General features: G+C 49.6%; 1 protein-coding gene across 1 annotated transcript; it reads left to right on the forward strand.

The window, feature by feature from the left end:
• Positions 1-670: 670 nt before the first annotated feature.
• CCDC177 (coiled-coil domain containing 177) lies at positions 671-2,578 on the forward strand (the record flags this gene model as incomplete). The annotated part of the gene is made up of 1 exon (XM_080618428.1): positions 671-2,578. One exon carries the CDS (start codon positions 671-673, stop codon positions 2,576-2,578), a length of 1,908 nt encoding a protein of 635 aa, XP_080474554.1.
• Positions 2,579-17,774: the final 15,196 nt, after the last annotated feature.

Below are 17,774 nucleotides of genomic sequence, written 5' to 3' on the forward strand. Positions count from 1 at the left end.
CCGCCGCCCCGGAGGTGGGGGCTCCGCGCGGGGCCCGGGCTGCCATGGAGGAGCCGCCGCCACCCGCCTGATCCCCGAGGCTGCCAGCACCGAGACAAAGCGCGTGGCTGCCCGCCGCGCCCGCCCGGTGAGTGAGCGAGCGAGTGCCGCGGGGGGCCGGGGGTGTCCGTCCTGCGCCATGGGTACCGGCCCCGGTGGGGAGGTCCCGGTCCCGCACCCAGCCCTGCCTGACACCCCCGTGCACCCCCATCCCCGTTCACGCCCAGGCAGCCGTGTCCGCCGCACTGCTTAGCCAGTGCACCGCAAGCATCCTCACCGGAGTCCCCAGCCGCCGGCCCAGACACACGCCGTGCACCCCCATTCATCGCCAAACAAGCCTGCGTCCACTGCCCAAACATGCCGCAGGGACTCTGAACTCCCCCCACGTCACCCCAAACACCCCTATCGCTCCAAACCGCCCCACGCACTCCCACCGACCACCCAAACACACCTCCCCGCCCCAGGTATCCCCCTCCACCCAACACCCCACGCAACCGGACCCCCTCCCTGCACAAACATCCCCACGGCTGCCCTCCCCCTGCCCGCCCGGCTCCGGCGCCTTTCCGGGGAGACAAAGGGGTCCGTGCGCCCCGCTCACCGCCCGCCGCTCTCTCCCCTTGCAGGCCGAGCCATGGTGGAGCCGCCGGCTGAGCCGCCCCCGCCGCCCTGCCCGGCGCCCGGTGGGGCAGCGGCAGCAGAGCCGGCCCGGCCCGGGGAGCAGTCCCCGTTGCTGCACCTGGACCTGTACAACTTCGACTGCGCGGCAGCGGAGGGCAGCCGGTACGTGCTGACCAGCCCGCGGTCGCTGGAGGCCTGCGCCCGCTGCGCCGTGCGGCCGGTGGAGCTGCTGCCGCGGGCGCTGGGGGACCTGCTGCGGGAGGCCCCCGGGCGCTCCATGCGGGTGGCCGCCGGCCTCTACGAGGCCTACGAGCGGGAGCGCCGCCGCAAGCTGCAGCAGTGCCGCGAAGAGCGGGAGAGGATTATCCGGGAGGAGAAGAGGCGAATCCTCGCACCCCTCGGCAGCCTGCCGCCTTCGCCCGCCGCCCGCGGCGCTGCCCGGTCTGCTGGTGCCTCTGCCACCGCTGCCGGGCCTCGGCCCCATGGAGGGGGCAAGGCCGGGGCGTCCGGAGGTGCCAAGGCCAAGAGCCACTCTCTGGACTCGCTGCAGAAGCGCCGTGAGGGCAGCTGGGGCAAGACGTCGTCCGAGTCGGGGGCCTCGTCCTCCTACAGCGGGGAGAGCCTGCGGGAGCGCGGCGGCAAGGTGGGCGGCCGGGGTCGGGGGGCAGCAGCCGCCGCCACCAGCTCCCTGCTGGGGCGCAGCTTCAGCCTGGGCGACCTCAGCCACTCACCGCAGACCGCCCAGAAGGTGGAGAGGATCGTCAGGGAAGTGAAGAGGAAGAAGGGCCTTTCGGAGGTGCCCGAGAGGGACAAGAAGATCGCGGCGCTGATGATCGCCAAGCACCAGGAGGCCAGCCTGCTGCGGGAGCAGCGGCAGGCGGCACACCTGCAGTGGGACAGCCAGCGGCGCCAGGCGGAGCAGCGAAAGGAGCAGGAGGAGAAGGAGAAGCAGAAGGCCCTCCTGCAGGGCCAGCGGTTGTGGGAGAGCCAGGTGCAGAAGCGTCGGGGGAGGCTGAGCCAGGAGCAGGAGGAGGCAACTCTGCTGAAGCAGAGGCAGCGCGTGGTGCACGAGGAGAGGTGGCGCGAGCAAGCAGAGAAGCAGGAGCGGCTGCGAAGGGAAAGGCTGCAGAGAGCCATCCAGGAGGACAAGCAAAAGAAGCTCCATCAAGAGCACAACCTGAAGGTGAAGGAGGAGGGCAAGAAGGAGCACCAGGAGAGAGAGGAGCAGCTCCTGCAAGAGAAGCTGTCCACAGCCGTGCAGAAGAGGCTGAAGAAGGAGGTACAGCTGCAGAAGGAGAAGAAACTGCTGAACCAAGCAGAGAAGCTGAAACACGAGGCCTTGCTCAAGGAGCTGGCCAAGCAAAAGGCAGAAGAGAGGGAAATGCTGAAGGCTTCCCTGGAGATGAGTTTGACGAAGGCTCAGGAGAACTATGAGCAACTAGTGGAGAAGAGGAACCAGGAGCTGAGGGAGAAGGCCAGGAGGGAGGACATGCAGATCCAGAGAGCCAAACTGGCAGCAGAGAAGAGGGAAAGACAGCAGAAGGAGCACTTGGAGGCCCTTGCTAGAGAGACAGAAAGAAAGCTCCAGCATGCTGCCCAGGTGGCTGAAGAGGCTGTCCAAGAAAAAGCCCGCAGGGTGGTCTTGAGCCGTCTGGAGAAGGAGAAAGTGCAGAAGATGAACAAGCAGAAGGTGGAACAGTACGAGGACTTACGGCGCAGGGAGACCCTCCTCTCTATAGAGAGGAAGCTGGAGAGGAGTGAGCAGATCTTCAAGGAGAAGAAGACTGTCTTAGAAAATGCCAGGTCTGTCGCTCGGGCATCCTTCCATGTCCGAGAAAAGGTGCGTGAGGAGACAAACATGCGCACCTTTGACAAGATGGCCTTGGAAGCAGAACTGCATGCCCACCTGAATAAGAAATGAAAGATCTCGTCAGGGATGAGTGGGGAAACATCACCAGTTGTCCATCGTAATACATCGAGAAGCTCCTCCGCATTAACATTTAAAAAATAGCACAACCAACAACCACCCTAAATTCTTATTTTGGGGGGCAGGGTACCGCACAAAAACGTGGCAGCTATTTCACATACTGTTTAAAATATGCTGATAAAAACCAGTCTTCTTCACATGTTGTTCATAGCACAGTGGTCCATGTGTGCCCTTGTGGCTGCAAGGACATAGGAAAGAGATGCCCAATGGCCCGAATCCAGCCTGCACAAAACTTCCTTTACTTCCTGGCAGCACTACAGTTGGGCTGAAATGTGCAGTGACTCCAGCATAGCCAACATTCCATCTTGTTTGTAGCCTTAGGGGCTGCAGAGAATGCCAGCATGGATGTGAGGGCTCTTGCTCCCTGCATCATTGTGCTGTGGCTGAAGTTCACTGCCTGGTTCATTTAGCAGAGGGGAAATGGGAATAGCTGGTAAACAGCAGAAAGAAGGCAAAATGTGGTGGGCAAATGAGCAGACACAGTCTTTAACTGGAACAGCATTTTTTTTCCCCAAAGGTCTGCTGCAATCTACCTGAAGGCTTTGTCCAAACCTTCCTCGGAGGGGGCATTTCCAGTGTAAAGTGAGAATGTTTCACACCACGGGAGCCATGTCTTGACCCCTGACTGTAGTTACAGCTGGAGTCCATCTCCTGCTGCTGACCGAGTTTGACACCTTGGGGTTAAAGCTGAACTGATCAAAACATACCTACATGGTGGTAATTGGATCGGCAAACTACTGTTCCTGTACTGTGCAGTGTGCAGCTCAAGTTTTGAATGTGCAATCTAAGAAAAAATATTTTTTTTTCCAAAAGACATCAATATGTGTATGGATATTTTTTTTATTTCTGTAGTTTAAAGTCTGTGAGAGCCAACAGAGTTCATAAGTTGTTTAAAATTGCAGCATGGGAAATGAAGTCAGCAAGTTCAGTGGAGGCATGAGAGATATCTTGGGTCTGCTTCTGCTTTTGTTTAATGGAGAACGAGTTCTGCTGCTGGATTTCTGTGGGAACAGAAATTAAACCCTTTTGGATGGGGCTTATTTGGTGGTTTTGATATTGAGTCACAGGCCAGGGAGAACTAAAAATCAAAGCAAGCAACGTGTTACCTCACAGGTCAGAAGTAGACCACAGCTTATTTAGAGCAGAAGAGTAGCTGATGAGAAAACACATTTTAAGCTATTGCTGTATTACAGTCATGAGATTATAATCAGGACTTTGCTTCTTAGCCATTTGCGTACATGCCACAGAATGACCACTAGACCTTGTAATACCTGCGCTTTAACAGTAACAAAACGACAATTAGCTGGAAACTTCAATGACTGACAACACATCTTAGATTCAGCTAGCATCAAATTCACAGGTTTCAATGCCTAAATGCTTGGAGTCTAGCTCCAGGTTTCATGTTGGATCCCATAGATCTAACAGGACAACCCAAATTCTGGATCAAATGACACTGAACATTCAAATCTACAGCCAAACACTGACATGTGGATGCACCTCTAACCCCATTTGAGAACCACTGTACTACCTACCATTGCTCATTGACTGGGACTACTGCTTGAAGCTGACCTGCTAGAAATCACTCTGTTTACAGGCTTTCTGAAGTTTAGATATTGAAACATTAGGGAGAAGGATTTCTAATACCATTTAAATGTTCTAAAAAGAATTACAGGACCAGGTCCTGGGATTCATTGTCAGGCAAAACTCCCATAATATACTAATCTTTTGCTTAGAGACAACATGACCAAGCACACAGTATCACAAGAGTCTGTCACACAGTTGGTTATCATGGAATAAGACAAGTCATTTCAGAGGCTTCAGGACAGTGCAGCCTGGTTTCCTTGGGCAAAGTGCCCTGTGATTTTCGCTTCTGCGAAATCAAGGCTACAGGACGAATTCATCTTGTATCAGACATCAGGGAACTCACACATGGCAGGGAAGCATTGACTAAAAAGCTGAGCTCCAGATGAATCCTTCACACATTTTGAGTGTTCACAGACCAAGGTCGTTGGAACTGGATGATCTTTAAGGTCCCTTCCAATCTAAACCATTCTGTGATTCTATGTGGATTGTCTAGTGTTTAACAGCATCTAGGCTAAAGCTAGAGTCTTGCATTTTGAGACAATGGCATCTTGCCATTGAGAGTGCCCGCAATCTCTTCTACATGCAGGCTCTTACACAAAATTCATCACTAAATCATGATCTCTGTCAAGGTTGAATTTGGCAGACACATTCAAAAACTACTAGGAGGAGCAACTGCACCATCACTGGTTAGTATTTCACAAGGTATTTTTTAACCAAGTTTACCATAAATACTTTCACCACATGGATAAAAGAGATGTGTGTTAGATTTCTTCATTACCTACTGTGTTTCTTTCATGATGCTTTCATGATGCTAGGGCTCCAGGCTCATTCTGTGCTAAAATTTCTTCTGATGCCAGGGGAATTCTGTTCACTAAACAAATGCTGAATAGGCAGTGCACACGGGTTCTGAGAGGAGACTTATTTTGGTGTGCCTGTCTTTACTAAGCCAAGCTTGGACAGGGAGATGTGGGAAGCACAGAATTTGCAATACAGAGTCTATCAACCACTAGTTTTCCAGACATTCTGCTAAGAACAGCTCCGGAGCCACCTCTGCTAGCTGTCATCAGGGACATCTTCAGGGAAGTGTCATTTTCTGCTCCATTCCTGACCTCAGAGAGAGCCAGGCTGACCACATCTGATGTGGGGACAGCTCATTGCCCCCAGCTGTTACACCAGAACTTGCAGAGATTTGCTTTCAGCTGTGGATATTTTTCCATGGGTAGTGAAAACAAAAATGTAATAGTTAGTAATGCCATTTTGAAAGGGGGGCTTGCTGTACCTTTTTCTGGTTTTTCTTCAAGCAGATGCTGGGAGGAACAAGGATGAGACACAAAACTAGTTAAATACAGGTGATGACTGTGGCTCTCTTTGCACACAGTTCTGTTTTGCAGACCTGAGACTGTGCTATTCTTTAGTAGAGCAGCCACCAAGATCCAGGAGGGCTGAGGTGCTCTGGGATGGACCTGCCAGGCTCCCTTCAAAGTATGCAAGTTTAAACTCATTTAATGCTTTGCCGAGTCAAGGTTCTAGGGAATTAAGTTGCTTAGAATCCGACTTAGCTGTCATAGGCAAAGAAGAGGAAAACTGGCTTATTCTAGTTCCTCTAGAAATGAGACCTGTGACACTTACTTTGCAGCACAGAGCAGGCATGCTCTACTGTGAGCCTGTGGAGCCCTAATTCAACTCCTTGTGGGAGAGTACAGCCCACAAGCCCTTAGCTAGCAAGTAGCACCCACCGTAAAGAGCCAGTGCTGAGGTACGGTAAAATCATCCTGCTTTTAGGCAGGAGCCGGCTCTGCCCTTCTCTTTGGTGAGAAGAGATTCAGAGCAGCCCTGTGGAGAAGGACTTGGGGGTGTTGGTCGATGAGAAAATTAGCATGAGCCGGCTTCAGTGTGCGCTCGCAGCCCAGAAAGCCAACTGTATCCTGGGCTGCATCAAGAGGAGCGTGACCAGCAGGTCGAAGGAGGTGATCCTGCCCCTCTACTCTGCTCTTGTGAAACCTCACTTGGAGTATTGTGTGCAGTTCTGGTGTCCTCAGCATAAAAAGGACATGGAACTGTTGGAACAAGTCCAGAGGAGGGCCACGAGGATGATCAGGGGACTGGAGCACCTCGCATATGAAGATAGGCTGAGAAAGTTGGGGCTGTTCAGCCTGGAGAAGAGAAGGCTGCATGGAGACCCCATAGCAGCCTTCCAGTATCTGAAGGGGGCTACAAGGATGCTGGGGATGGACTCTTCATCAGGGACTGTAGTGACAGGACAAGGGGTAACGGGTTAAAACCTAAACAGGAGAAGTTTAGATTGGATATAAGGAAGAAATTCTTTACTGTGAGGGTGGTGAGGCACTGGAATGGGTTGCCCAGGGAGGTTGTGAATGCTCCATCCTTGACGGTGTTCAAGGCCAGGTTGGATGAGGCCTTGGGTGGCATGGTTTAGTGTGAGGTGTCCCTGCCCATGGCAGGGGGGTTGGAACTGGATGATCTTAAGGTCCTTTCCAACCCTAACTATTCTGTGATTCTATATATCAGGTTCTGAAGAGAAAACACTGGGAAGATACAAAACCACAAAACTCCTCTGTACAAGATACCTAGAAACGCATTCTCCATTTATGCAGAGCAAGCAGCACTCTGGGGAATGACAGTGTTCAGAGCCTTCATAATGGGATATGCCCCATATCCAACATTGCCTCTTAATGCTAGGGCATAAAAAAATCAGTTATAGGTCTGACTTCTTTGTCCTTAGCCTATTCGTTCAGCATGGCTCTTTGTTGTGAAGCACAACCTCATTATTATAAGATTCTAGTCTGAAAGGACAGAAGTAATTCTCTGGCAACTTCACACTTGTCTCTTACATCCATGCTTTTCAGCAAGAAATCCCACACATTACAAAAGCACTCTGGCAGTGAGGAATACCCTGTATTACAAAACCAAACTGCCAGTGCAATTTTGTTCGTATGTGCTTTACAAAGCATCCTGCATCTAATCTCAGGATCTGGCTGTGAGGTAAACTAATTATCGCCCCCAGCTTAATACAGGAAAAATGAAGCAGAAAGAACTGATGTGACTTGACCCAGGCCATGCTGACCTCTGTGTATGTAGCTGGAACTTGCTCTCTGGTCCTCCCTGTTCCTAAGCAGCCTTCTAATTAACTGTTCTTGGTTGCAAGTGAAGGATATCACTGTACCCCTGCTGTGACAGCTCCTCTGGCTCTTGCTCTGAAGCTGGTGCTTTACTGAGGATGAAGGTTTTAGGCTGCCAGCCTCCACTTCTGGGCATTGCCCCCAAACTTTGAAGCACTTTCAGATGAGGGGCCTGAAGATGAGTATCACAGATAAGGCTGTGCTGAGAGTCTGGGACAGAGGCAAGGTGGGAGGAAGGTGCATTAGCAGAGACGGGCAAGAGCTACAGATGGAAATGTTAAATGAAAGAGAAGGCATTCACTGAGAATCCTTATACCATCCTGGCTAGCTAGAATTGCTTATATCTCTATGTATGACAGCATACAATAACACTTTCTTCCAGCACATTAAAGTTAGAGGATCCAGTTCATCTCATTAGTTTTCTCCCTAGAGCCAGCAGAATTACTCCAGGAACTAATACAGCCTGGATATATTAAACTTTTTATTATTTATGTAAATCACAGTGGGATAGGTTATGTTTCCAAGAGCTTGGTGGAAATTTCCTCCTTGCACTGTACCCACGCAACAGGATGACAGGGTCACATATCAGTTGGTATTTTTAGGCTGGGCAACAAGTTTGTCAGTACCCTGTGCTGCATGCTGTGTTTCTGGGTGTCTGCAGAACAATGTCTGCTTAAACAACAGCTCAGCACAGCTGAGGGGAAGAGCAGCTGGCACAGAGATACCTTGTCAGACAGCAAACTAAACAGCGGGGAGTAAGAGATTTGGCTCTGTGTCTGCACGGTGCTACCAGGAATGCTTTGTTTTGTAAGAGGATGGTATAATTCTTCTCCTTTTTAATCACCTCCAAAGTAAGCTGTGCTATTTTTAACAATTATTTAATGATTTATAAGAGATGGGATAATAATGGAGGAAGGAAGCTCAAAACACAGATGTCTAGGTAAAGCAGAAAGCCGTTTTCCTTTCCCTCCTGAATAAAGCTCTGAGCATCATGCCAGCAGTTAAGAGTTTTGCTAAATGCCAAGTTGCATGCATTTTGTTAGACCCTAGGAGGGCGGCCGTTCTGTTTACAGGGTTTGCTACCTGTACACCTCTTTCCGGTACATGCTGAATGAGACAGACATCACATTTACCACAGCTATTTCTTCAGACTTCAAGGAAAAGGTGAGATCCATGAACAGAAAGGCATTATTTTCACTGTAGAGGGACCACTACACAGCTGTCCTGTGTGGACTCAGCCCACATCTGACCTGAAGCCTGACAGAGGAGTGACACTTTGCTTTCATTAAGGGATTTCTGCAGCCCTCATGCAGACACTGTCCAGGAGCCTCTGCACCATTTTCTGCTCCCACCAGATTCAAGCTGCTCTTGTTTCCTAGCCAGTTTGGTCCTGAGGCTCTTGCTTTCATTGTCTGCAGCTAGGTACCTGAGGGGCTGACCGCAGGGTGTAGCCAAGTCTCTACTTGCCTGTAGAGGCTTCAAGCCAACTAATTTGCTCTGCTCTTCCTTAAACTGAGGCATGCCTGTGCACGAGCAACTACAGGAACTGTCTGAATCTAGGCTTTGAGCAGTGTAGATTGAAAACCTACAGGAGAACTAGGATGTCGGGGCATAGCAAAGGGATGCTACTATTTGATTTTCAAATAGCAGCATTGCTGATGATTTGCTTCTCATGAGTTGCTTTCCCAGACAGTGTACCATGAATGGGGCAAGTACTAGCAGCCCCAGAAGAAGCAATTAACTGTTTGCCCTCCATGATTAGACCAGCACTTGGCATGGGAAGCGGTGCCCCTTCTTGCATGAGAGGGAAGCTTTCCTTTCTGCAATCATCACCACCTGTGCTTTGGGCACAGGCTGGCATCCCATCTAAAATACGTCCACCCTATCACCATTGCCATGACTGCCAGTGAAGAGTGAACATAACCAAGCCAAGGTTAAACAGACTAATTCAGTCATCGTTAGCAGTTTAACTCCAGCAGTGCAGAGCTTAGGATGGACTAACTGGTCCGGTATTCTCCACGTTCTCTTTGTGGGCTTTTCAACCCATTCACAGCTCTGCTGGTAAATTCCTTATTAGCTTATTTAGTCCTGCATGACCTGTCGTCACTAAGGAATTTTGGACATACCTTAACAGCTCTGAGTCATGACACTGCTTTTTCTGCTAGCAGTTTCAGCTACTGAAGGCACAGGAGGAAGTACAGCCAGGGAGGATTGTTTCAGTAAACCAGAGCTGACCTGTCTGCTCTCAGAAAACGCTAGGCAGATAGGTAAACCAAGGGGTTCTTCAGGGCTTTATGCAACACTAGAGCACCTGACATCTTAGGTTTGCTGTAGATAGTTTCTGTATCACTTTGCATGGTAGCTGTCGCTCCAACTCACATCTCTTGGGAGCTGTGAGTACTAATATTTTCCGGGCAGAAGGCACTCTGTCTTGTTACAGAAGTATTCTGTGATTCCTACAACATTTCAAAGAACCTGCACGTACCTCCTTGCACAGTCAGGTATTTCAATGCATTTTACTTATGGTTCCATCAAAACATTGTAGAAGTAGAGATTCCTGAAGGCAGTGATGTTCACTCCCAGAGCTATTGTCCTCTCTAAGTGTCTCTGATCAGACTACACTGTGCTACTCTAGATTTCTTGCAGCTCCTGCAGTCTCTGGGAACCTGCAGATCCCTCCCCTGCAAAGACACTGTACTATAGTGCAGATGCCACATGATTCAGTCACAGCCTGCGAGTCCCCAGATGCACAGAAAATTTACTGTAAGCTACCAGGGGAATTTCTGCAAAGTCTCCTGAAATCTGCAGGGGCCCTTTCCATCCATCCCGATGCCAGTGCTGTATAAGCATACATGCTGTCTGGTACCTGCTGACCTAGCAAGACGGTCTGAATCCTGTCTATGACAACACACCCTAATGTCCTCAGGTACAGAGAGGCATCCTGCAAGCAGGCAAGGCTGTCCAGGGACTCAGTGTATCAGATGTATCATTTTAGCATAAGTCTTTTCTATGGGGAAGTTGGAGGCACAAATGCAAAAGGGCAAAATGTCTCCCAAGAGGAAAGAATTGCTGAACATGAGAGAAAAGAAATGGCAAAACGGGAGATTTAAATAACCTTCATATCATAGGAGGCATAGTTTCTAGGTCTCATGCAACAGATGTGCATGGCCAAACAGCTCCTTTCACACATTTTGGATACCCTCAGGGAATGAGGAATGGTGGGAGCACTCCAGCCTGGTTGCTTCCTCGAACCTAGGCTTTTGTGGGTGCTGCTCCAAGGGGCTGGGAAGCAGCATCTCATGTCTTTAGCAGGGAGCCTGAGCTAACCTACTACTCTTTGGGCTCTAGCGTAGTGGACAGGGGTGCCCAGGGTGGTCTTGTGATTCAGAGGGTGATGAGGACCGCTTCCATTAGTGTTTCAGTATGAGCTGGTAGTAAAAAGATTTTACTGTCTAGGATCAGGAGGACGAGCTGCAGAAGAGGTATCTAGCTCAAGAGCACAGGTTAAAGCAGCACATTTCTGCTGAAGTTTGTTTTAACTCTGCTTTTTTTTTTCTCTTAAAGACCAAATTTAATATCAAACTGCCAAGGGTTGGTAGAGACCCACAACATGCCCATAGCCCAGTTCTCATTAGGGAACTGGAGAGCTGTCTGGCAGTGTCACACAAAGGTCAGATCCATGCATGGCTTTATTTGTAAGCAACGATTTCGGTCACCAGACTGTGGGGCTGGGTTTTTGCCTGGTAACATCAATAGCCCAAAGGCAAACACATGGTGACAACTAGCACATTCCTGTGTCCAAGCAGAGATGACACCACAGCCAATGGAAACCTGGGGCTCGGGCTGTTTCCAAGGAGGGCAGGGACCTTCTGAAAGGCAAAAGCTAGATTAAAAGGGGAATTATAGTCCTCAACTATGCAGTGACAGCATGGGAAGAAAGGATTTCTCAAAAAATAAAAGGGTCTGCTTTCAAGCCAAGTGAGTGTCTCATCGCTGGAAGGCTGGATGTGGGCTCATGTCCCCATCTTCTCCATCACTGGAAGGGGCAGGAATCAAACTCTCAGCAGAAGAGGTTAGACAGAAGGCTGATTGGGAGAATGAAACCTCTTAGGTTAGACCTTGTCAGTCAAAGCTTTCACTCTGATTTCTTTTCAGACTGGACCCTAAATATCACCAGTGGGACTGGGCTTCAACCCTCAATGACTTGTACAGCCCTGAAACCTGGTCATGCATCCATACCCTGATGCACTGGCTGCACTTGTTTGGACATTAAGGCAGGCTTGTGGGTCTTTCCAGCATGCCAGCCAGATGCTTCATAGCCGTATCCAGCCACAGCTTCGAAGCAGCAGAACAGGTTGTATCTATCTCATCCTTCCCCAGCTCAAGTCAGCAGGATTAGTTGGTTATTCAGGAGTCCCTTCCCCCATTGACAGAGTGAAGGGAAAATAATTATAAACCTTCTTTTTTACATGTGCCAGCCAGCAGACAGGATCAACATGCAAAGGGACTCCCTGATTTCTGACATGCCTAAGCCACAATCAGACGATTGTGAGGTTTTGCACCATATGGCTCTATCACTTGATAAAATAGTGCCCTAGATATGCTGGTTGTTTTCCAGTCTGCCATCAAATTAACTTAGGAGGATGGGCATATACAGCCACCATTTCTGAGGTCTCCAGACCTATCACAAGCCAATGTACTTTTGCAGCCACTCCTGCCCCTCTCCCCAGGACGAGCTACCAAAGGGGTTGAACATGCCGTGTTATATACTGCAGTGGCTTAATCACTCAGCAAAGCGCTTATCCCCTGACCGCAAGGTCAGGGAATTATCTTCCTACACAGATAGTACAGCCAGGGCTTGGAACAAAATGAGGAGCTGAACTGTCATTGCAAGCCCATAAGCCACAGTTTTATTGCTGTTTCTGGGAGAGTAACACCACTAAGATGCTATGGAAGTGCAGTGTGACTTTTCCCACCTGCCCTCAGAGGCCTCTTGGTGGAAGATAAACACAGGAAAAATGGTATTAAGCTTGTACACACACACATTTCCCCTCCCATAAATACCCCCTATGCCAAACCTGTCCCTCTGAGAGCAGAAGGTTTTGGTGGTTGGATATATTTGGCACTGTGTACTAAAGAGAGAACATTATGCAGGAAGAGCTTTTAATAGACTGTGAAGAACTAACCAAGCACTAAGTCTGGGTCAGAAGAAAAATGACCTCAGGGGAAACACATATATCTAGAAATATGGTTCCAGAGGGCACAGGTCCTATGCATTAGTTTCAGCATAAGGCAGGAAGGCTTGTTCCCATGACAGCTAGACCACTGGGGCAGAGCCGCAGGGCCTGCCAGCCCCACAGCTCACCACATACAGTGGCAGCCCCACTGAGCTGTGAGAGGGCAGCTGAAGGCATCAGTGAAAAAACTCTTTAATTGAGATTTAAATATAAGGAATCGAGATCTGCTGCCCATAAAAAAATGAGAAGAACTTCTGACACAGAAAGCTGTGGAACCAGGTTCTTAATAGGGACTAACACCAGGCATCAGCTCATGCAGCTTTGCTGTGAGCACCTTGGGACCTCCTGTGCACATCCAGGCAGGATGAGCCACAGTCCTTTGCCTGGTGGCTGCCCAAGATCAGCACTGCTTCATTGATGGGGAAGGTGCAAGCTGAGAAGATGAGGCTTCCTACCTAGAGATGGGTGATACAAATAGCTCCCAGCTCCTCAGGTGACTCATTGGAGGTCACATACATGTCAGTAACTGCAGAGGAAGAACACTCATGTCTCAACTTCAGCCAAGAGGCCAGGTCCTCAAGACTCTGTTGAAATTATTTGCATGCTAAATCTTCCTTGTTGCACCTTTCAAAAGCAGCTAAGCAATCAAAAGACATTTTCCCACCTCCCTCAGTACATCTCACCTTTTGCAGTCCAGCTGCTCACTAAAGACCATAGTTATTATTGCTTGTCTATGAAATACCCACACCCTGCTGAGTATGTGTGCCTCACCTGTGAACAGCAAGGGACACCCTGCAGCCAGAGACACTGCTCTCATTCCTGCAGCACTAGTGTGGGATGTGAGATAAGCAGTTCCCACTTTAAGACACAAGATCAGGCCCGAGCCGGCTTGGCACATTCCACTGTTCTTCACCTATAAATCAGAACAAAAATGTTTTTATTGCTTTCAGCTCTGCAACATGAAGGGTCAGATAAACACTGAGATCTCTGTGTCTCTATTAAGCTCAGTGGATAGAGGTCACAACTGTGGGGAGGTGGGAGAGACAGAGCAACTCCCGACACTTCATTTTCTTAGGAAAGCAAAGTAGATGGGCAGATTAGTACTTGAAGCTTTTTGAAGAGCACATGTCCCCCAGAGAGGGGTCTGTGAGGTCATGTGTGTGCTGTCCATCCTCCTGGATAAACACACCCACCTCCAACAGCTCCAGCCCAACAGCAAAGGCACTGCCAAGACATAGAGATGTTTAAACAAGCTATGGGCAGGACTGGCAGGTGGGATAAATAACCTGCCTGCCCTGTAGGCGGCCTGGGTGAGCTAGCCACAACAATACACCTTTCCCAAAAAAATGGTCTCTGTATGTTCAGATACAAACAGCCCTTGGAAAATAAATGTAATGAAACACAACCCCTCCAGCAGTGAGTGTGAAGTGTTCAGGAAAGCCACTGCTTTTCTTTTTCCCTATTAGAGGTGCCAGCTCCATGAAAAGTGTTGTGGCCTGAAGATCCATCCTGCTGCATGAGATGGGCTCACTTACACCAGCACCTTGGTTCCCCTTTGCTCCAGTGCTGCCAGCTGGATTTGCAGGTTTCCCTTGGGGATCCCTCTGCTTTCCAGCTCTCTGTGCACAGCCAAACCACGGAGCCTGCCAGGCCGTGCACTCCCCAGCCAGCTACTGCTCCTAAACACCTCCTGCAGAATTCATGCTGGGGTCTGTTTAGGTGTGTGTTGGTCCATGCAGCATTAATGCAGGTGGAGAGGTCCCCAGTAAGTGCCAGAGATGATGTGCTGCAGGTCCCATTCCCAAGCCTTTCTTTCTCGCCATAGATTAGAACAACAGTAAAATTCACCCAGTGATAAACAGGTGAAATGTACTTGTCTGTGGCACACAGAAGAAGAGATTAGAGGCTGTGGTGGTCTTTCTTAATGTTAATCTTTTCATTAAATCTCTAAAGATTAAGGAGAGAAGAGATTCCATCAAATAAAATCTGATTTGCCTTTGGTGCAGCTGTCCATGCGAAGATGAGTACCCACATCCCTCTGCTGTATAATTCACATTTCTCCACACACAGCCTTCAGAAAGTGAGCTGAAGTGACTCAGTAAGTGATCTTACTACTGTAATTAGCATCTATAACATGTCAGGCTGTGGTATCGAGACTGTGGGGATCGCAAACTCTGACCCATTTCTCCTCAGAAAGGAGACGGGATTCATTTCATGTTACCTTGGGAACTCACACCCTACCACATCAAACAACACCTGGACAGGCAAAGAAAAGGCAGAATATAGACCTGTTTGTCTTTTTGTCTCCTGACCTCGTACAACGTGTCCTCCTTCCTCCATAATTGATGCCTCCCGCTGCAGAAGCAGCCACAGCTTCTGCTTCTCTGGCTATCCCATTACAGCAGTAGTAAGTGCAAGCCAGTTATTCTGCAAAACAATTCAAATGCATTCACTGCCTCAAACCAGGAAAGCTTCCTTCATTACACAACCTCTTCCTGCTGCACTGCAGCTACAGGAACTCAGCAGCTCCCTCCCTTCGTCTTTCCCACAAGCCCACCATCTGGGACACACACACACCATCTCCTCCAAGGAAATAGTTACTGTTCTCTTTTTCACAACATTCAGAAATACTAAGAACATCCCAATGCATGTAAGAGGGATGTGTTTCCAGGGCTCTTAGAATATAGTTGCATTTTGGTTAATCATGCAGACAGGAAAACACTGAGGAAATTTCTGTCACGCCAGCTGTCTGACCTGGCTTATTTACATGATGCTAGCGCTGGGAAACGTACTAGTTTCATAGCTCTCGTGATTTCAGACCATTTATCCAGAGCACAAAGGCAGCAGCAAGGACGAGGGCACATCAGGCTAACTACACGCTAACTTCAAAACCTGCCTTAGCCCCGAGCCTCATGGCCCAGCCCCTGCTCTCAGCTGCATGTCTTGAGCGGGTTGCTGAAAGACTGGGAAAACTGAGGCCATGGTTGGCAAGGCTGCTGCAGGGTGGAGGAGCTGGAATGTCTCTAGGGGCAGGATTAACAGGGTGCTGTCCTTGCCAGGGCTGTTTGCCCACGTGCAGCTATCTTTGTGGATGCCAAAGGCAGCTACAGTAGAGGCATAGCCTCCAGGGTGACCTTCAGTTACAGACAGCAGCATGTTTCACCTGCAGGTAAACCTTTCCCATCTGTACTCCACCTGCAAGGAAAAAAGATCAGAAATTACTTTCAGGCAAAACAAGAAAAAAAAAAAAAACAACAAAACAAAACAACACTTTATTAGGAAATATTTCTTTTGATAGATGACATATATTTGAGGTATGTATTTAACACATGTTCTTTTTATGTATGTGTGTGTCTGCATATATGCATGCATGTGTGCGTATGTATGTATATGTGTGTGAATACATGGCGGAGGAGAGGCAAGTTGGATTCAGTGCTCATTAGCAGCTTGCAAGGGACAGGACGCCAGTCACCTTCCTAAAGTACAGGCCCACTGCGCCTCCCAGCAAAGGCTCAGACCAGATTGGTGCAGGCACTGGTTCCTCAGCCTGCCCCTTGCCCCTGGGCAACACACTCGGACAGGACCTGGCATACAGACCCTGAAAGGGTCCACACTGCAGGGTGTGAGGCAAGGGGGGACCAGTCAGCTTCCTGCCCACCTCAGCACCTACAGCCCAAGCCACATGTGAGGTGGGCTGTGAAGCTGGGAAGGAAGGTGCCTGGTTAACAGCCTGGGGTGTTCACTGCCATCACTGCGCATTTTCTGCATGAAACACTCCAATCAGAAAGACTTTGTGAGCAGAATGAATAATGTTTTCTAGACAGGAAGCCAGCATTATGCAAAAGGCATGAGCAGCTAAGATCGTCTGCAGGCAATCTCTCACCTCCTTTGCACTCTTCAAGGGGAGCATCTACCCAGCTCCACCATGGCAGCATGGGCTTCCTCTCTCCCTGGGACAGCACCATCCTCCCTGGGTGCTGAGGAGCCTGCAGGGGTGATGCTGAGTTCCACTTTGCAGAGATAGCCACAATTAGCCAAGGGAGAATGAACAGAAAGCAGAGGGAACAGGATGGAGGGAAATGCAGGGAGAAGCCAGCTTGCCTTTCACAATCCTGCCCAGAGCTGGGGGGGGAGCTGGATGTGCAGGGGTGCGAGACCTGGACAGGCTGGAGAGTTGGGCAGGGAGAAACTTGATGAAATATAACAAGGGAAAGTGTAGAGTCCTGCATCTGGGCAGGAACAACCCCAGGTTCCAGTATAGGTTGGGGAACGACCTGTTAGAGAGCAGTGTAGGGGAGAGGGACCTGGGGGTCCTAGTGGATGGCAGGATGACCATGAGCCAGCACTGTGCCCTTGTGGCCAAGAAGGCCAATGGCATCCTGGGGTGTATTAGAAGAGGGGTGGTCAGTAGGTCGAGAGAGGTCCTCCTTCCCCTCTACTCTGCCCTGGTGAGACCGCATCTGGAATGTTGTGTCCAGTTCTGGGCCCCTCAGTTCAAGAAGGACAGGGACCTGCTGGAGAGAGTCCAGTGCAGGGCGACAAAGATGATTAAGGGAGTGGAGCATCTCCCTTATGAGGAAAGGCTGAGGGAGCTGGGTCTCTATAGTTTGGAGAAGAGGAGACTGCGGGGGGACCTTATTAGTGTATATAAATATATAAAGGGGGAGTGTCACGAGGATGGAGCCAGGCTCTTCTCAGTGGCAAACAATGATAGGACAATGGGTAATGGGTACAAACTGGAACACAAGAGGTTCCACTTAAACTTGAGAAGAAACTTCTTCTCAGTGAGGGTGACAGAACACTGGAACAGGCTGCCCAGGGGGGTTGTGGAGTCTCCTTCTCTGGAGACATTCAAAACCCGCCTGGACACATTCCTGTGTAACCTCATCTAGGTGTTCCTGCTCTGGCAGGGGGATTGGACTAGATGATCTTTTGAGGTCCCTTCCAATCTCTAACATACTGTGATACTGTGTGATACTGTGATACGGTGGGGGAAGAGGATGTTCCTCGTGTAAAGCAGTACTTGTTTTCTAACTTTGTGACCCTCTTTAGGTACAAACAGAACCAAAACCCGTGTTACAGGGAATGCAGCAGAGCCAAGGACCAGAAACATCTGTACAAGGAAAGGATTATTAGGATACTTTATTCCTTTGTAGGGTGCTATCCTAA

Source organism: Psittacula echo, assembly GCF_963264785.1.
Source record: "Psittacula echo genome assembly, chromosome: 5".
In the NCBI taxonomy this organism is placed as follows: domain Eukaryota; kingdom Metazoa; phylum Chordata; class Aves; order Psittaciformes; family Psittacidae; genus Psittacula; species Psittacula echo.